At 43.2% G+C, this 13,512-nt stretch overlaps 1 protein-coding gene across 1 annotated transcript in view; it reads left to right on the top strand.

The window, feature by feature from the left end:
- LOC311137362 (A-type voltage-gated potassium channel KCND2-like) overlaps positions 1-13,297 on the top strand; it is a gene marked incomplete at both ends in the record, with an annotated part of 120,221 nt that extends 106,924 nt beyond the window's left edge. The window contains 2 exons of the mRNA XM_084171811.1: positions 12,670-12,887; positions 13,111-13,297. Coding sequence (XP_084027937.1) covers positions 12,670-12,887; positions 13,111-13,297 — 405 coding nt within the window. The remainder of the gene's footprint in view (positions 1-12,669; positions 12,888-13,110) is intronic.
- Positions 13,298-13,512: the final 215 nt, after the last annotated feature.

Genomic DNA, 13,512 nt, shown 5'->3' with positions numbered 1-13,512 from the left:
TTTCTATTTTGTGAAGTGCACCAGTCCCTCATGCAGCACAGCTCCCCCACAGCATGATGCTGCCACCCCCGTGCTTCACGGTTGGGATGGTGTTCTTCGGCTTGCAAGCGTTCCCCTTTTTCCTCTAAACATAACGATGGTCATTATGCCCAAACAGTTATATATATTTTTTCATCAGACCAGAGGACATTTCTCCAAAAAGTACGATCTTTGTCCCCATGTGCAGTTGCAAACCGTAGCCTGGCTTTTTTATGGCGGTTTTGGAGCAGTGGCTTCTTCCTTGCTGAGCAGCCTTTCAGGTTATGTCGATATAGGACTTGTTTTACTGTGGATATAGATACTTTTGTACCCGTTTCCTCCAGCATCTTCACAAGGTCCTTTGCTGTTGTTCTGGGATTGATTTTCACTTTTCGCACCAAAGTACGTTCATCTCTAGGAGACAGAACGCGTCTCCTTCCTGAGCGGTATGACGGCTGTGTGGTCCCATGGTGTTTATACCTACTGGAATTGTGATACAGTGAATTATAAGTGAAATAATCTGTCTGTAAACATTTGTTGGAAAAATGACTTGTGTCATGCACAAAGTAGATGTCCTAACCGACTTGCCAAAACTATAGTTTGTTAACAACAAATTTGTGGAGTGGTTGAGAAACGAGTTTTAATTACTCCAACCTAAGTGTATGTAAACTTCCGACTTCAACTGTAGCTAGCTAGACTATCTTACCCGTATACTTGGATGGACGCTTCTCCCTCTCTGTCACGGATGCCATGGTTGCCCTTAGCTTGAAGATGTAATCCGGAGACAGGTGTTTTCTCTATCTCCTTAGCTATCATACTCTAATTCATGTCCAGCTCACTCATTATCTCAGCCAATCATGGCTAGCTGTCTTTTTCTGTGGCTAAACCAACTAGGCTCGTATTTACAGATTGCATACAAGTTTGTTATTAAGGCACACGAAAGTTTGAATGTTCCTGAAGGCATTTATTTAAAAAAGGTTTGCGTTCAAATGGCTCACCTGTGAAGTAGTGACGCACGACATACGCCTAGTTTCCTGAAGCGAGTCACATATGTAAAATTGTATTTGTATTCGTGGATTAATTTTGATTGCGGATTTTTCATAATCGAAAACCTCCATGAAGGGCATTGGGTAGAGGTAAATTAATCTAGGAATACGAATAGAATTTGACATATTTTAAATGACCCCATTTTCATAAATTTGATTATAAGATTGGCACACATTCAAAAACAGTCTGTTTTCAATAGGGGAGACTTTCATGGGGTTTGACTGCCAAAAACCCAATGAATCGTTGTACCTGGGTTTCAAAAGGAAGTAGTATGGCAGAGTTTTTAAATCGCTTTCATTTGATTGGTCATTTTCAACCATCACACCCTCACTTCGTGTTTTCTTCATTTGATTGGATTATTATTATTTACCTTTCAATCACTATGCCCTCCCTTCTATTAATAGCAAGCGAAGATGGGAATGATCTCTATAGTGTCTTCACATGAATGTATCCCCAAACAAGGATCTCACCGTTGTACCGCTGACAGAACAACACAAAGGTAGACATGCTGGGAGAGGTTACACGCACTGATCAGAGTAGAAGTTTCCGCTCGTGTGTACTTGCAAAGTACTTTGCCACTGACAGACAGACGGGCCTACCACGCATTCAACCAGATGCAGAGCTAACACCAGGCATAGTAACACAGTTGTTCTCTTGTGATGTGCTTGTTGGTCCAGCACATGAACACACATGCATGTCTCATGTCGTGACTCGTGTAAATTGGTTCCATTCAAATAAACATCACTTCATGTTGAGGTTTGGGGCAAGGTGTTGGAATCTGTATCAGAGGCACAGTTTATTCCATTTCAGAAAATGATGAAGCGCTCTGCATGTTGCCTGTATAAAGTGCAGTTTGCGAGGACTACAGAGACAATAACTGTGGTAGTACCAGTGTCAAGCAGGGCTGCTTTTTAGGCATTGGGCTACTTGGGAGGTGAACATATGAGAAATCAAGGGGCCTAGCATTGGAAATTTGAGAGAGAACTGTTTATTTCTTAAATTATATCAATCAAAAACACCTGATTATTCATCATTGGTTGTGTATATTTTATAAAGTGTATCATACTTTTTATGTTTTGTTATCCAGTTTTTATATGGAACTGCATTGTACTGTGAAACTGCTTGAGGTGTTAAAATCAAACTTGACAACCTGCCTTTTTAGCTTAGCCTATAGATGAAGCCTTTGTTTCATGTTGTTTGATTAATCTATTTTATTGCCATGTTTTATTGCCTTTCATTTTATTGTTTTAAGTGGGCAGCTATTTTAAATGCACTTCAAATAAAGTTTGATATTGGATCTTAAATTGATGACATGAAAGAGTTGAATGAATATAGACTCCAATAACTATAGTATATATCTTATTAAGATGTTTTAAAAAGTGATGAACTCCCAAAGAATTGTGATAGGCCTACTAAATATATGTTTGGAGTAGATTGACTGCTGAGCTGAACTGGGGATAAGAATGAGGACAATCAATGGACAAGGTGTTAAAGGTCCAATGCAGCTGTTTTTATCTAATAATAATAATAATAATAATATGCCATTTAGCAGACGCTTTTATCCAAAGCGACTTACAGTCATGTGTGCATACATTTTTGTGTATGGGTGGTCCCGGGGATCGAACCCACTACCTTGGCGTTACAAGCGCCGTGCTCTACCAGCTGAGCTACAGAGGACCACTATCTCAATATCAAATAATTTCTGGGTAACAATTAAGTACCGTACTGTGATTGTTTTGAATTAGTTAAAATGGTAAAGAAAAAAAAGAAAAAAATCTTAGCAAAGGGCAATTTCTCAAGCATATAAGGCCCTCCCTCGTCCCCCCTTCGGCAAATCAGATCATTACTCTTCTTCTTCTTCAATGAGGTTTAACGGCGGTTGGCTTCCAATTTGTTGCATTACCACCACCTACTAGACTGGAGTACAACTCCCTTATATTTTGATTGAAAAATAAAATAAAGAAATACCCTATCATCTAAAACTACACTCACAAATTCAAAAATATTATTAATAATTAACACCACCCTACTCCCTATTTAAATATATTCATTCCTATCTCATGCCCTCAACCTGAAATGATGGGACATCACCACTTAACACTCCCTGTAACTCTTCTGATGTCAAGTCTCACACACCCAAATACCTCTCTGCAGCTGCCACCACAACCTCAATTTTCTTCGACTTACGTTCCATCCCTGCAGTACAATTAATAACCATTTCTATAAATGCTAAAAATCCAATCTTACTGAAACATATATCACTTGTTGGCTCTGTACTGGTACATATCTACTACTCTCACCACTCCTCCCCCTTGACCCATCTTCTTCTACTGTCTTCACTGCCTCAGCATATGACAACTTCTTCACTACTGTTACCCTGGAAACCTTAACCTGCCTCTCTCGCACGGGACATTTCTGATCCCCAGCCCCATGGGCACCCCTACAATTAGCACATACCACTACTTTCCCCAAAGCTACACATTCCTTTGTCTCATGCCCTTCTGCACACTTCTCACACCTTAGAACCTCCCTCCTACACACTGCTGCCACATGCCCATATGTTTGACACCTGTAACATCGTAATGTATTCGGCACATAAGCTCGTACAGGATAGCTTATATATCCTAACTACACTTTGTCAGGCAAAGACTCAACTTCAAAACTCAAAAGAACAGACAATGACTCTTCTGTTTCCCCACTCTCGCCACCCTGTTTGCGTCGCACCAAATGACGAGCATCACAAACACCGGGAATCTTTCCCTTCAGTTGGTCCACTTTCACATTTACCGCTATCCCAGTAATCACTCCTTTCAATGGCGCCCTTTTCTTGAGAGCAAAACAATTCACAATTCTTTCCCCCATTTGTTTAACTCTGAGCGCCTTCTCCCTCTGACCAACAGAAACATAAACAATTATCACTAGACCACTTCTGGTTACCCTCACCGATTCCACTATAACCAACGCTTTTATCACCTATCCTGAAACCACAAATGGATCAGAAAAAAGGCCAGGGTCCACTTTTTCCAAAAACTATTGTCACAGACTAATCTTTATCCTGATCCTCTGTGCAAGCCTCGGGCTCCGAGTACTTCAACACACCTACCACCTCCGATACTTCACCCTCATTCACTTCCATTTCTCCTCGTGTCTTCAGCTCACTTTGCTTACATTTTCTACCATTCTTCTTTAACAAACCACCTCCCTTTTTCCGCCATTTTTTACTGACTCAAGCTCACAGTCTTCCTCCCTCTCTCTCTTAGACCTCCTCTGCCTCTCTTTTTAACTCCATTCTTCCTCCATCATCCAAGTATACATCTCCTTATGTTAATACTGCACTTCTCCTAACATACATCTGTTTCTTGCTTTCTCAAGGGACGCCATTTACGAGGCTCCTGAAGTCCTCTTATCTGTTTTCTCTATATGCGTCTGTCTGTGCCTGGCTGTAGAAATAACCTACTGATCATGACTCTACTCCTGCTTCCTGTTTACAAACAAAAGCTCAAACAGGAAGTACCCGCGACAAGCTCTGCTGCAGGACTGCTTTGCTAGTGCTGACTGGAATATGTTCCGGGACTCCGCCGATAGCATTGACAAGCTAACCACCTCCGTCACCGGCTTCATCAGGAAATGAATCACCGATGTCGTCCCCACAGTGAAGGTTTGCTGCTTTCCCAATCAAAACCCCTGGAGCCCTTAACACTGAGGTGCGCGCTAAGCTAAAGGACAGAGTTACCGCTCCCAACCCCAAGGCTATGGCTGAGGACACGAACGCGTACAAGAAGTCCCGTTATGACCTCCACAGAGCCATCAAACAGGAAAAAGGACAATATTGGAACAAGGTGGAATCATATTATCCCGTCTCCGACGCTCGACGCATATAGTGGCCAATCCTCAAAAAGGGCTTTAGTTTTTGAGATGCCCCCACCCGAGGTAGAGCAAAACACAACCATGTTTTTTCACATCTCTAATGTCTCCCATTTTATTAAATTGGTGTTGTTTTTTACTGCAGAAATGTTTGAATTGATAGATATTGTGACACACCCCCTAAACTCAAAACGTGCAGAATAATGCCTGGCTGGAGGAAGGATGGGCCACATAAGCTCATGTAACCCAATATTGCAAGCTCTGATATTGCTGAAATTTAGAATACAAGTAGTCCGTTGTCTGCACTACATACACAAACAGCATTAGGATATTGTAATCCATCTTGGAAATATAGATCTGTAAACACAGAGATACAATAGGCAGAAATATCAACTATAACTATTTCAGATGAATGTAAGCTTTACTTTTTGGTAGCTGATTAATAAACAACTTTCCAAGTGAAATTTGCTCTCATTTAGTGCTGTATGGTCCTGCCCGACAAAAATACATAGTTACACATGTTTTTTGATGTTGTAGCTGTTGTAATCTAATCGTCTCTAAGGAAAACAAGTGGTCTTCTTGCAGCATCTTGCAATTACGTTAGGGCATGACCTTCTGCTGGCTCACTTTATTTGTGATGCGCATTGGGATGTTCCAGTGCACATTGGGATGTTACAGTGCACTGCACTCTTATGGTGTTTGGGTTGAGCTGGCACATTTATAAAAAATAATGTTCACCATCCTGGCTGTCTGCCCTGGAGTTTCTGTATATGTTGACTTGGTGGCATTATGGTGTATGGGGTGGATGCAACACCACATGATGACAAGCGCTTAAGGCAAGTGTTCACTACAATAAACCACTACTGCCCCAGAACTACAACCACTACTGGCTACTTTGTCTCCTCACCCTGTTAGGACACACTCATGTCTTGGTCACCTAAAAGATTTTCAATCAACCTTGCACACTTAGTTTTAGTGGGGAAAAGAGGGGAAATGTTAGAGCTGTACATATACACTACTGGAGTAGTTTACTGTTGTATTACAGGTTGTGTTCCTTTAACTTGGTTACGCTACTATGTGCTTGTGTTGTGAAAAACATGAACACACATTGAAAAGCCAGTTGGCTTCAGCTATTCAAACACAACAGAAGCATGGCAGTGCCACTCATAGTCCTAGTTATACCAAGAGCTGTATGAAACCCTTTTAAAGACAGAATAACACAATACAAAATAAACCAGGGCAATGTATATGCTGACGAAGGTGTTTGAGTGGAGATGGTCAAAAACTTCAAGTTCCTCGGTGTCCACATCACTGAGGACTTATCATGGTCCTCTCACAGCAGCACAGTTGTGAAGAAGGCACGGCAGTGCCCCTTCTCCATCAGTAGGCTGAAATGATGTGGCATGGCCCCTCAGATTCTTAGGTACTTTTACAGCTGCACCATTGAAAGAATCCTGATTGGTTTTATCACCATCTGGTATTGCAACTGCTCTGCGCTCGACTGGAAGGCCCTACAGAAGGTATGGCCCAGGTCATCCCTGGGGGTGAGCTCCCTTGCCATCCAGAACGTACATGCCAGGCGGTGTCTGAGAAAGGGCCGAAAAATTGCCATAGACTCCAGCCATCCGAGACATGGACTGTTCTCCATGCTCACGTCGGGCAGGCGGTACCGGTGCACCAAAGCTCAGACCAACAGACTCCTAAGCAGCTTCTATCCCCTGGCCATAAGACTGTTAAATGGCTAACAACTACTGCTCCCCCTACACATACACTCACACTAACACCCACTCACACACATACCACGCACACACCAGTGGTGGAAAAAGTACCCAATTGTCATACTTGAGTAAAAGTAATGATACCTTAATAGAAAATTACTCAAGTAAAAGTGAAGGTCACCGAGTAAAATACTACTTGAGTAAAAGTCTAAAAGTATTGGGTTTTAAATATACTTAAGTATCAAAAGATTTCCTTATATTAAGCAAACCAGACGGCACCAACACTTAGACATAATTTACAAATGAAGCAGTTGTGTTTAGTGAGTCCGCTAGATCAGAGGCAGTAGGGATGACCAGGGATGTTCTGTCCTGCTAAACATTCAAAATGTAACGAGTACTTTTGAGTGTCACGTAAAATGTATGGAGTAAAAAGTAAATTATTTTCTTTAGGAATGTAGTGAAGTAAAAGTAAAAGTTGTCAAAAATATAAATAGTAAAGTAAAATACAGATACAAAAACAATCTACTTACGTAGTACTTTAAAGTATTTTTACTTAAGTACTTTACACCACTACTTTACACCACTGCACACACCCGCCCACCACTTATGCTGCTGCCATACTGTTTACTATTGTTATTATTTATCCTGCTACCAGTCGCTTTCTCCTAATCCCTACCTACATGTACATATCTACCTCAAATACTCCAGTATCCTTGCACATTATATATTTGGTACTGGCACTGACCCGCTCTTATTTCTATTTCTCATGTTTTGTTTTTGTTTTTTAGGGATACTATTTTCATATTGAATACTGCACTGTTGGGTAGGGCTTGCAAGTTAAGCATTTCACTATACACAAACATGATTTTCTAAATGTCACAGTATTATTCCAAGTGTGGAAAAATACACTGATTGTACAAAATATTAGGAACACCTTTCCATGACAGACTAACCAGGTGAATCTAGGTGAAAGCTATGGTCCCTTATTGATGTCACTTGTTAAATCCACTTAAATCAGTGTAGATGAAGGGGAGGAGACAAGTTAAAGAAGGATTTTAAGACTTGAGACAATTGAGACATAAATTGTGTGTGTGCCATTCAGAGGGTGAATGGGCAAGACAAAATATTTAAGCGGGGTATGGTAGTAGGTGCCAGGCGCACCGGTTTGAGTGTGTCAAGAACTGCAACGCTGCTGGGTTTTTCACACTCAACAGTTTCCCGTGTGTATCAAGAATGGTCCACCACCCAATGGACATCCAGCCAACTTGACACAACTGTGGAAAGCATTGGAGTCAACATGGGCCAGCATCTCTGTGGAACGCTTTCGACACCTTTTAGAGTCCATGCCCTGACGAATTGAGGCTGTTTTGAGGGCAAAAGGGGGTGCAACTCAATATTCACGTGTTTGACTGCACTGGGCCTTTAAGAGCTATTAGAATGTGTAAAGATCCATGTCCTTCCAGAGCTGACTGATCAAGACTGGTTAAGCTCTGTTTTTATAACGACTGGTCAATACTAAGCTTCTACTTATCATTAAAGACATTTTGACACACATTTACACACTCGGAAACAGGCCATTTTACACAGTGGTATTCACTGTACAGTAAGTCCCTTTTATAAAAGTATCTGCAAAGTGGCATATATTGTTATCATCCTTGTCACTTTGAGGAGCAAAAATTTAACTGCCTGGTTACAGCTCCTGTATTGTACCTAAATGGGTCTACAGAAGCTCTCTTAGGTCTCCATCCATCTCAATGCCTTTGGCATGGATTTCATGTAAGAGCAGAAATAGCTACAAATGGATCTGGGGCATAAGCTACCACCCCCAGCATGCCAAAGATAACATGCAGGTAGCCTAGCGGTTAAGAGCGTTGGGCCAGTAACCGAAAGGTTGCTGGTTCGACTCCCCGAGCTGGCAAGGTAGAAGAATCTGCCATTCTGCCCTTGAGCAAGTCAGTTAACCCCCAACAATAACTGCTCCCCAGGTGCTGACAACGTTGATTAAGGCAGTCCCCCGCACCTCTGATTAAGAGGGGTTGGGTTAAATGCAGAAGACCATTTTGGTTTAATGCATTCAGATGTGCAACTGACAACCATACTTCATTTTATGGTATTTATAATTCAGAGATACAAAAAGCCTCTGTTAGCCATGACAGACAGTGGTTTACACATACTGTTAAAAGTCTGTCTAGAGATGCTCGCGCACACACACATTACAGGCCTGGCTGTTAATCAGTGTTTCTAAGAGACTATCCTCTCTTTCGCTCTCTCTTAATTTGTGTATTTTTTTCGCTCTCTCTTAATTCGCTCTCTCCTTCCTCTTTCTCTCTCAGTAAAAGGCTGCATAGGGAAATCCCCATTTAAAATCCTCCATGTTGTTGCACACTCCCTGCCATGGATTGGATTAGTGTAAGCATTGGCTGGATGGACTTTCCACCATTGTTAAATCCATGATGGGGAATGTGCAAGTGCACACTTCAGGAGAAGGGTGGAGAATCGAGATGGAGCCCTTGACTCTATACCTGGCGCCGACGAAGATGGCGGCCTCGCGACTAGCTCTTAGGAAACTTTGCAGTATTTTGTTTTTTATGTATTATTATTAGCTCAGAAAGTGTTTTGCATCATTACATACAGCTGGGAAAAGCTATTGGATATAAGAGCGGCGGTAACTCACCAGCATTACGACCAGGAATACGACTTTCCCTAAGCAGATCCTTTGTTTGCTCTCCCCAGGGCAACTGAACTGATTACAGCGGCTGACCCAAAACATCGCCGGCGGAGTCGAGGCACTCGGAGCGGCCTGCTGGTTCAACTTAGGAGGTGCACACACCACCCACCGCTTCCAAGTATTCTACTCGCTAATGTTCAGTCTTTGGTTAACAAGCTCGATGAACTACGGGCAAGGATTTCCTACCAGAGAGACATCAAGGCCTGTAACATCCTCTGTTTCACGGAAACATGGCTCTCTTGGGATATTCTGTCGGAAGAGGTCCAGCCAGATGGGTTCTCAGTTCATCGTGCAGACAGGAATAAATATCTCTCCGGGAAGCAGCAGGGCGGAGGTGTGTGTTTCATGATTAACGACTCATGGTGTAATTGTAGTAACATAGAGGAACTCAAGTCCTTCTGTTCACCTGACCTAGAGTATCTCACAATCAAATGCCGACCGTATTATCTCCCAAGATAATTTTATTTGGTTATAGTCATGGCCGTGTATATCCCCCCTCAAGCCGATATCACGACGGCCCTCAAAGAATTTCACTGGACCCTATGCAAACTGGAAACCACATATCCTGAGGCTGCATTTATTGTAGCCGGGGATTTTAACAAAGCAAATTTGAGGACTAGGCTGCCAAAGTTCTATCAACATATCGACTGTTGTACTCGCGCTGCTAAAATCCTCAACCATTGCTATTCGAACTTCCGGGATGGTTATAAGACCCTCCCCCGCCCTCCTTTCGGCAAATCTGACCACGACTCCATTTTGCTCCTCCCTTCCTATAGGCAGAAACTCAAACAGGAAGCACCCATGCTAAGGACTATTCAACGCTGGTCTGACCAATCGGAATCCACGCTTCAAGATTGTTTTGAGCATGCGGACTGGGATATGTTCCGGGTAGCTTCCGGAAATAATTTAAACGAATACACTGAAACTGTGACTGAGTGACTGAGTTTATCAGGAAGTGTATAGGTGATGTTGTGCCCACTGTGACTATTAAAACCTACCCTAACCAGATACCGTGGATAGATGGCAGCATTCGTGCAAATCTGAAAGCGCAAACCACCGCATTCAACCATGGCAAGGTGACTGGGAATATGGCAGAATACAAACAGTGTAGCTACTCACGCAGCAAGGCAATTAAACTGGCAAAACATCAGTATAGAGACAAAGTGGAGTCGCAATTCAACGGCTCAGACACGAGACGTATGTGGCAGGGTCTACAGACAGTCACGGACTACAAAAGGAAAACCAGCCACGTCGCCGACACCGACGTCTCGCTTCCAGACAAGCTAAACACCTTCTTCGCCCGCTTTGAGGATAACACAGTGCCACTGACGAGGCCCACTACCAAGGACTGTGGCCTCTCCTTCTCCATGGCCGACGTGATTAAGACATTTAAGCATGTTAGCCCCCAGACGGCATCCCTAGCCGCATCCTCAGAGCATGCGCAGACCAGCTGGCTGGTGTGTTTACGGACATATTCAATCTCTCCCTTTCCCAGTCTGCTCTTCCCACATGCTTCAAGATGGCCACCATTGTTCCTGTACCCAAGAAAGCAAAGGTAACTGAACTAAATGACTATCGCCCTGTAGTACTCACCTCTGTCATCATGAAGTGCTTTGAGAGACTAGTCAAGGATCATATCACCTCTACCTTACCTGTCACCCTAGACCCACTCCAATTTGCATGATGCACAAATGATGCAATCGCCATCACACTGCACACTGCCCTATCCCATCTGGACAAGAGGAATACCTATGTAAGAATGCTGTTCATTGACTATAGCTCAGCATTCAAGACCATAGTACCCTCCAAGCTCATCATTAAGCTTGAGGCCCTGGGTCTGAACCCCGCCCTGTGAAACTGGGTCCTGGACTTCCTGATGGGATGCCCCCAGGTGTTGAAGGTAGGAAACAACATCTCCACTTCGCTGATCCTCAACACTGGGGCCCCACAAGGGTGCGTGCTCAGCCCCCTCCTGTACTCCCTGTTCACCCATGACTGCGTGGCCAAGCACGCCTCCAACTCAATCATCAAGTTTGCAGACGACACAACAGTCGTAGGCTTGATTACCAACAATGAAGAGACCGCCTACAGGGAGGAGGTGAGGGCTCTGGGAGTGTGGAAAATAACATCTCACTCAACATTAACAAAACAAAGGAGATGATCGTGGACTTCAGGAAACAGCAGAGGGTGCACCCCTCTATCCTCACCAACGGGACCGCAGTGGAGAAAGTGGAAAGCTTCAAGTTCCTTGGCGTACCCATCACCGACAAACTGAAATGGTCCACCCACGCAGACAGTGTGGTGAAGAAGCAGCTGTACACTCACTACTTTACATTGTAGCGAAGTGTCATTTCTTCAGTGTTGTCACATGAAAATATATACTCAAATATTTACAAAAATGTGAGGGGTGTACTCACTTTTGTGAGATACTGTATGTATATACTGCATTCTATTCTATAACATTCTACTGTATCTTAGTCCATGCCGCTCTGTCATTGCTTGTCCATATATGTATATATTCTTAAATCCCATTCCTTACTAGTTTTGTGTGTATTGGGTATATGTTGTGAAATTGTTAGATATTACTTGTTAGATATTACTGCACTGTCGGAGCTAGAAGCACAAACATTTCGCCACACCCGCTATAACATCTGCTAAACATGTGTATGTGACAAATACAATTTGATTTGATTTAACTATGTTTCAGTTGGCTCACATTGACGAAGGGAAATGAATGAGGGCGGATGGAAGGGAAGAGGGAACATCTTCCTACAATGAAACGCAACCCATGGGCAGATCTCAATTCTATTTCATTGATTCCTTGTGTCCTCTCTCTCCCAGGAGAAGAACATTGGATCTTCTCCTCCAATATGTTTTGAGAAGGAGGCGAGGATCAAGGAAAGACAATTGGGTTTCACCCAGTGCCTCCTTCCGTGTATCATCTTTATGATAGGAGGATCACATTGCCATCTGGTGGTGTAGTTTGGGTCGTACACACAGCTGACCTTTAAGTCTTGGCTTTGCAGCAGAATCATATATCCATAAAAACCTCCAACATTTCATAAGGAATAGGATACTACATATAAATAACACAATATACACAATAGAACATTTTACCCTTATTGTGTTATGTTTCTCTTTTATTTCATAGTTTTTTTATACTCTACTGTGTTGCGGTTTTTAAATGCACTGTAAAGTTTGATTTGATTTGAGTTGATTTGGACCACACATTGCACACAATGCCTTGCCTGCCCATTGATTTCTTTATGCTTCTCTCTCTCTCTCTCTCTCTAGAATCATGAGTTTATTAACGAGCAGACGGTTGAGACCAACAGTATAGATATAACCATGGTGAACACGTCTGGTTCTTACACCTCGTCCCTGTCGTCGTTTCCCCACGGCCTGTCATCCTGTTGCTCCAGACGACACAGGAAGAAGAGCTTCAGTCCGCCCAACTCTAACAACCAGGAGCGATCCACCATCCAGATCAGAGAGAGGCCTGTGGCCAACAGGTAGTCTCACATACAGATACACGTACATACGCACACACGCAGGCATGCATGCATGTGTGCACATGTATGAATGCTCACATGCATACACAAACACACTCACACAGCAAATGGACACACAAACACACAATCATAAACACTCAAATGCACGAACACACACACTTGCATGCACGCGCCCACACACACACACACCTCACCGTCTTCCTCTCTCTACTCTCCCCTACAGTCGCTGCAGCCTGAACGCCAAACTAGACTCTGAGATGGTGCCGTTGAAAAGCGGCCATCCTCACATTATAGCGTCCGTGGTCAACCTTCCCCCAGCCCCGCCAGAGACATCATCAGACGGCGACGGTTCCACCAGCTCCACCGTGAAATTCTCAGAGAGCAACATTGTCAGAGTGTCTGCCTTGTAGATGTCAGTCAGTCCAGGCACCACCGGTCTGTTTGGTTGACTTTTTTGCTAACTGTTTGGCTGTTTGGATAACTGGTCTCAAGGAGAAGCAGCAGCAGCTGGAGAGAGAGACCCCTGATTGACTGACTGACTGATGGACCTGCCTGAATCTACAGGGATTATCATCTGATTATCAAAGGTCTGACTAGCTATGTTGCCTGATAGACTGGACTACTC

This window comes from Coregonus lavaretus (genome assembly GCF_964263955.1).
Source record: "Coregonus lavaretus genome assembly, chromosome: 11".
Lineage (NCBI taxonomy): Eukaryota > Metazoa > Chordata > Actinopteri > Salmoniformes > Salmonidae > Coregonus > Coregonus lavaretus.
This window is presented reverse-complemented; position numbering and strand designations above follow the sequence as displayed.